The 7,039-nt window shown below is 40.7% G+C and overlaps 1 protein-coding gene across 2 annotated transcripts; it reads left to right on the top strand.

Annotated features, from left to right (window-relative positions):
- The first annotated feature begins 667 nt into the window (after positions 1 to 667).
- On the top strand, positions 668 to 6,616 carry LOC122920812 (leukotriene B4 receptor 1-like). Of its 2 annotated transcripts, XM_044270553.1 has the most exons (3): positions 668 to 754; positions 2,632 to 2,634; positions 4,752 to 6,616. In XM_044270553.1, the coding sequence occupies exon 3, from the start codon at positions 4,798 to 4,800 to the stop codon at positions 5,818 to 5,820; it is 1,023 nt and encodes a 340-aa protein (XP_044126488.1). In that variant the 5' UTR covers positions 668 to 754; positions 2,632 to 2,634; positions 4,752 to 4,797; the 3' UTR covers positions 5,821 to 6,616. The 2 variants fall into 2 exon arrangements, with proteins under 2 accessions (XP_044126488.1, XP_044126489.1); XM_044270554.1 differs by lacking the exon at positions 2,632 to 2,634 and having other exon boundaries at positions 701 to 754.
- The last annotated feature ends 423 nt before the right edge of the window (positions 6,617 to 7,039 follow it).

The following is a 7,039-nucleotide window of genomic DNA, read 5'->3' as shown; positions in this document are numbered from 1 at the left end:
TACCGCCCCAGCAGAACCAAATACCACAGTGCAGCACACATTTCTGCCTACATTAATTAATGTGAGAGCATCAGATCTTTATGGACCTTGCTGGCGGCCCTCTGGGCATCGGCCTACTGGGGAATTTCCCTATGGGGTCTATGGCTAGTCCGCCCATGACAGTGAGACGAGCAGTAGTCACGAGTATTCAGTGCTTGTCTATCCCCTGCAGTCCTATAGAGTTATATGGAGCGGCAGTGGACACCTGTGACCGCCGCTCCACCTGGAGCTCTGTCAGTCGGACCCTCGCCTTTATTCTCTATCAAAAACTGCTTCCCGCTTGATAAAATGATCTATTAAGGTTCTGAATCCAATAAATGTTTGCATAAAAACACACATGCCTTTGGTGTTCCTCTGTTTCTTATCAATAAGAATGAATATTCTGGGATGTATATTTCCATCAGCATTTTAGGGTTATTGTGTGTATCTCTCAAGGATTTTTTTAAATTATTTTTGGACCTTTTACCATCTGTATTGACATAGATGTATATTGGCAGAAGAATAGAAGTATTTTCCATTAAAATGCACATGGCTAAAACTTGAAAGGTGGCCAGGTCAGAAAGAGGGGTAAAGATTCTGGTCAGGAAGTGGTAAAGTTAAAATGAGAAGAAATACTTTAGTTTCCTCTTTTCTTTAGTGAATATTGGTATGCACTGTTTTGCTTTTACAGAATTCTCTCTGCAGCTCCGCTCCTGGATGTGACCCGTTGGCTCTAGTAAGTAATTTCTATACTACAGAATATTGAACAACCAGCTATCCAGACACATATATTGTGTGACTCTACAGATGTTTTCAGTGCTCCACTGGCTAAACCGTTCTTAGATGTTAAGGTTTGCACAGTGACAGTAAGATTAAGGGTATGGCCAGACATTGTGGCTGGCGTTGTATGGATGTGTCTTGGACATGTGCAGCCAGCCACTCTGCCTGGCTATACTCTTGGAGTACCTTTTTAGTATACTGGGCTGGGATACACAACCTGCAGCCTGCAATGATGTTTAGTGCAGCCCATGACCCTCGTGAGAAAGAGAATGTTGTTGGTGTCCAGATTTTACAGAAAGATGTCTCTGTCAAAGTCCAGACAGAACCTTCAAATGCACTAACGGGGCCTGTGTTTGGGATGTGTCCTAGTGGTAAGGATGTCCAGCTTATCTCCAGAATAGAACCCCAAAAGTGAAGGAGAGCACACAGCGCAAGTGAGGCCACTCTCCATTTACTTCTAAGGGAGTGCTGGCTTGTCTGTTTCCTGGACCCCCATAGAAGTCAATGGAGAGGTGGCTGTTATTGCCTGGTGTGCTCTCCATTCACTTCTATTGGAGTTCCGAAAATAGTCAAGGGTGCTCCCCTTTGTTTTGGGTCCCCATTTTGGAGATAGAAGTGGGTCTCAGAGTTGGGACCTGCACCTATCTGACATTGATGGCATATCCTGGCAATATACCACCAATGTCTGAGATGACACAACCCCTTTAATGGTAATTATCTGTTAAGGAGGCAGTATGGCTGTTGCTGTTTGGCGGTACTGTAAGTTTCACTATTTTCAGGGGACATTGTTGGTGACAGTTATTGGGTCACTTTCAGATATAAAGTACCCGCAGATGATAATTGCTAGGAGGAATCTTTAGTAGGTAATTCATGCAGAAAAATTGTGGCACACTCCTTACAAGTATTAATGCGAAGACAGCTTTATTTTAGATCAATATAAGGTGACAAGAAAGACAAGAAATCAGTTCCTTCTAGGCAAAAGGAGATAAAAGGTACTGTAAACCCAAAAATCTAGCAGATTCAAAGTAGTTAGTCCATTTACAAAGACAGTGTATCCCCTTTCAGCATAGATAAATAGACGTAGGATCAGATTCAAATAGGCTGCTTCTGCAATATTTCGGCCAACATTAAGATCAATGACAAGCTGAATCTATAGTAGGAATAAGAGGGATCATGAATCGCAGCAGCCCTGCAGAAGGAATGCCTTTCGGGGCCTATTCACCTCAGTTTGAATGAAGCAATGATCTATTCAAGACCAACATTAGACCCCAATATCAGACCCCATATCAGACCCCCATATCAGACCAAAAATAATGACGGTAAATGAACCTACCTCTTTGGACAGCACCGCCACTCTGCACATCCAGCACTCTTCCTCCATTCTCTGCTCCATGTTCTTCTCTGGCTCACGCTGCACATTGACTTGATGTTGTACAGCATCAGGTCATAGTGTGTGGACTACATCCTGATGCTGTATACAGTGCAGAGTGGTGCCCGGAGAAGCCCAGGGAGCAGTAAGTACAGCCAGCGCTAGCAGCACTTCACTCCCCACTCCCCGCACCTACTACATTCTAGTGAGTGCTTTCGTTATGGAAGAATTCACTAGTATTTACTTTAAAATACTTTATTATTTTTCTTCACTTTCTGGAAAAAAGTGCGTCTTATAAAGCGAAAAATATGGTAAATTGTCTTAATGGGAGAGCCCCCTTTAAATTCTCAGTACCTCTTTTTTTTTTTTTTCTAGGACTATCTACAAATGCCTAAGTATTATTAGTTTATAAATAGCCATATTCACCAATCTATTATTACTGCTTAATATTTCTCTAGAATAAGAAAGTCATTGAATTATTCTTGTAGCCTTTACAAGGTGTACAATGGATATGTATAACACTGCCCAAAATGTCATTGCCTTTCCTTCAACTGTCACCTGCACAAATCAATGACGTTCACAATGAACCCTATTCCTTTCAGTTCATAAAAACTTTCTCAAATACTCTACAGAGAATGTAATCCCCCCCCCAAAAAAGCAATATGAAAATTATCTCTGCTTGGTACCAGAGACAATGCTTTTTTTTTTTCTAAAAGAGAGCTAATTTTCAAACATTTATAAAAAGCATTGCATCGCCTATAAGACTCCTTGTGCCTACTATGAAGAATTAATAACCTGGATCCCAACATCAGTAAAATTGTCTGGTTTATTGTGACAACCCACCATTGACTTTTGATCCCTCCCATGCCTTACTCCCAATTCGCCTAAGTGATGGGCATTATGGATGTCCTCAGTCAAAAAAAGAAAATTCTATTATTTATACTTTTTAATGCGCTTCTCCATGCAAATGCTGCCACCCAGGATAGAAGCCCTTTCCATGACTCATGGTCCATGTCCCTACACCATGTTTGCCAACAATACAGTTCCTTAGAAACTAGAGTTTTGCATAGGCTTTAGCAATGGGGATTGTACCAGCCATAGCTGGGCACTCTCTTTCCATGTGCCTAATTGCAGCCTAATGGTCTGCCTCTAAGATGTTTGATTATATGCTGATGATCTTTGGATGAATATAAATGTCATTGATATTTGTTACATTGGTGGTTATTGTCCACCACTGTACAACTGCTTCGGATGGGCACAGGAGCTTCTACCCTCACCCCTTGTCTGTTGCAGTTCCTGCGGTCTGGCAGTGGCCCAGGTGGAAGTATCCTGTGTGTCTTTTAATGGGGCTGTTCCACCTATTGGGGGAGGATTTTGGCAACGCCCCTCCTGTGCAGACCTTCAAATGAAAGCATACTCACCTGCTGCTCGTTGCTAGCTCCCGACTCCTTCACTTCATGACTTGAGATTCTTGGCAAATACATTTTGTACAAAATTATTTGTGCCTGTCCACCGGCGTCAAGGCGATCTTTCTAGGACAGGAACCTAACACTAAATACTACTGGCCTCCCTAAAATACAGGGAATGCTGGTTTCACATGCATGCTGGGCCACTCTGCCTTTTGCTGCTTTTGGTGCCATATTGGCTTTCATTAAATTCAGGGAATGCAGGTCCAACATGCATGCTGAGCCAGCTCTCATTCTCTGCCTGAGCAATAGTTTTAATAGTTTGCTAGATCCTGCAAAGTTGCTATAATCTGCCTGTCTGCCTGAGTACCAACTTTTTCATGATTCCCAGATGCTGATCCTCAGTCGCCTGACCTAACCCATGCCTGATCACCTTACTGACCCTGTGCTGCCTGTCCCGACCTTTCATGGATTTGCACAAACGTCTGCCCTGACCTCAGCCTCTTTCTGACTACAAGCTCTGTCTGGTCCCTTGGTGCTTCGCATCAGTGTCTATGACCCCTGCTTGTCAGCTATCGATCAACCATACCAAAGGTAGCAGCCTGGTGGTTTCCCTGAATACCAGAGGATTGCCAGTATAATTCCCTTAGATTTATCCCAAAGTCAAACCGGTTGATTGAAGCAGCGAGTATGCTAGGATCAAAGAAAGATATTGCTGCCGGTGATCTAGGATTTACAAAATCTCATACTTACAGTAGCCACTTACATTTCTATGCTCCAGTGCTGTATTTAACAAGTAAATCTGAAGGCATCAACCTATGATATGCTGGCTGCAGAGAGTATATTTTTGTTGTTGACGGACCATGGCATCAGTAAACAGATCCTGTTAATTTCTATGGGCTGAACTTCTGCTGCATCTGTGAATGTTCTGTAAGAAAGGGTTTTTGAAGTCTGTTGATCACCTGGGATCCTGTAGGAGCATTGTCAATGCAAAATTATGGAAGCCCTAGAATTCTTCTCTTAAATTGCAATTTTAGCTGAAAATATACCGGTATTTATATTTTTCTTACAGAATTACAGAACTTGCATCAGCATTGATAAAATTAACTCATTTAAAGGTATTCAATAAAGAAAAGGAAACTTAACCAAAATTTTTCCAATTTTATTTTATTTTTTAGAAAACAGGCTACACTTTGGACTTCAGAAGAAAGCCAACTTACAGAAATGTTAAAGTGCAATCTTTCTGTGGTGATAGATGAGGAGCCTCCCTCTATCTCTATAAGGAATGTTGGTTCATGCACTTTACTGTCCTTGGCTTTTATCATTGGGGCCCCAGGAAACATATCAGTAATGTGGAGCATATGTAGAAAGCTGAAGAACAGATCTGCCACTGTGCTGTTAATCGGAAACCTGGCACTTGCAGACTTTCTCATTCTACTACCTCTGCCTATTTGGATATACACATTTGCTGTCGAAAATTGGGTTTTTGGACTTGTGTTTTGCAAGATTTTGGTATATATGATATATTCTAGTTTGTATGCCAGTGTATTCCTCATAACTCTTTTGAGTATAGAGCGGTTTTTGGCTGTGTTTCGACCATTTCATCTGCAGAGATGGTCCAAACACCGGGTTTTTAAGAAAATTCCAATTTTCATTTGGATAACATCTGCACTTCTTGGTATTCACTCTCTTCCGTTCTATGATCCAAATCAAAGTCAACAACCCTTCAAGTGCATTCTACATGAATATGCCAATGATACTCAAAAGGTAATCTTTATACTTTTGGAGACCTTTGTTGGATTTTTGGTCCCATTCTGCATTATTGTCTTGTGCTATATCTGCTTATGGAGAAAACTCAGAGAAATGAAATTTGTTGGCAAACGTAAATCAGACAAAATGATCCTCATTGTGGTGGGCACGTATGTTATATGTTGGATTCCATACCACATATTCAACATTGCGGATATCACCTCTGTTTTACTGGGCGACTGCAGTCTAATGAGAACTTTGGACATTGGTGGCACAGTTTCAGGAGCTTTGGTCTTTATAAACAGCAGTTTGAATCCTGTTTTTTATTTTTATTATGCATTTAGAATAAAAAGCCCTAAAAAGAGCATCAAGCTAAAGATGCTTTTCGAGAACATTGGAGGAATGGAGACAGAACAGAAGCCAAGTGAAAATACTGAAAATACCGTAGAGAGAACGCAGAGCAGTGATGTGGTTACCACTGACCTTCATACGGCTTAAAAAATGCTCTACCTGCAGTGATACTATCTCTCCTGGAGTTGACCCACAGTTTAAGTGTCACAAGTTTCTGCGCACATCATATTTGCTCTGAAGAATAGTGCTACATGCAGCACACCAGATTCCTCAGTGGAACCCAACAGACTTCAATTGATGCGATCCATTGGGCACTGGTGGTTTCCAATGTGCTGCAGTTCCAAAAGAACATTGTGGCTTCTGTTATATACAAAAGCCACAATGTAGATGTGAACAGAGTCTAAAAGTATTACAAACATAAAATGCAGAACACAAAAAGTAGAAAAACTTAAGAGGTATTCCTATCTGTGATATTTATGGCATGCCAACAGGATATGCCAAAAATTTTCAAAAAGTGCTGATTCCACCTTTGGGATCTGCTCTCAAAAACAGGTCCCTGTCTCACTGTCTCCATGAATGGACAGGTGGTGGCACGTGTGGAGCTCTCCATTTACTTCTGTTGTAGTTTTGAAAATAGCGACTCAGCATACTTGCCAATTTTCAGAACTTCGATAGAAGAAAATAGAGAAAGTGTAACGTGCATCGACACTTCTCCATTCATGGTGGCCCGTTTTCCAGATAGGAATTTGGCCCAGAGGTGGGAGACACACCTATTGGACATGGCATAAATGTTCCTGATACCCCTTTAATCAAATTTTTTTTAACAAATTGTTTAGGTGAAATAACAAAGAATGACTATTGTCAGCCAAGTCTGTCATAAATTAAACATGTGAAAACTATTCTACCATGTTGGCTAATAAAGTATTACGTGTTATATACAGCATTTTCATTTGTTTTTAGTGCTATTTTGTAGCTTTTTGTGTCTTTTATGTAAAAAAAAAACGGATGTTACTTTAAAGTCTATGGTAAAATAGTATACATACATTGGCTTGTGGTGTAAGAAATACAATAAAATGTATGTAATTTTTAAATGTACTTTAAAATGCAGACAAAACAGCATATAAAGCACAAAAAAACCTATAACACATATGTTGTTGATGGAGATATGAGCAGCACAATCTGGGAGACACAGAGCCTTATATGTTTCGACACCTGTAGTAAACTTCATAAGGGAATGTACAGTATCAGCAGAAAATAACTATTTAAATCACATTTTTGTAATTGTTTAGGTCATTGCTTGATTAGAATCCCTCACCCAGCCCTCTGATTGGAGATTGAGCTACAGCCCTGATTGGTTGGGCATCCC

Source organism: Bufo gargarizans, chromosome 10, assembly GCF_014858855.1.
Source record: "Bufo gargarizans isolate SCDJY-AF-19 chromosome 10, ASM1485885v1, whole genome shotgun sequence".
NCBI classification, from domain to species: Eukaryota; Metazoa; Chordata; class Amphibia; order Anura; family Bufonidae; genus Bufo; species Bufo gargarizans.
Note: the sequence above shows the minus strand (reverse complement) of the source record. Positions and strands in the feature narration are given on the sequence as shown.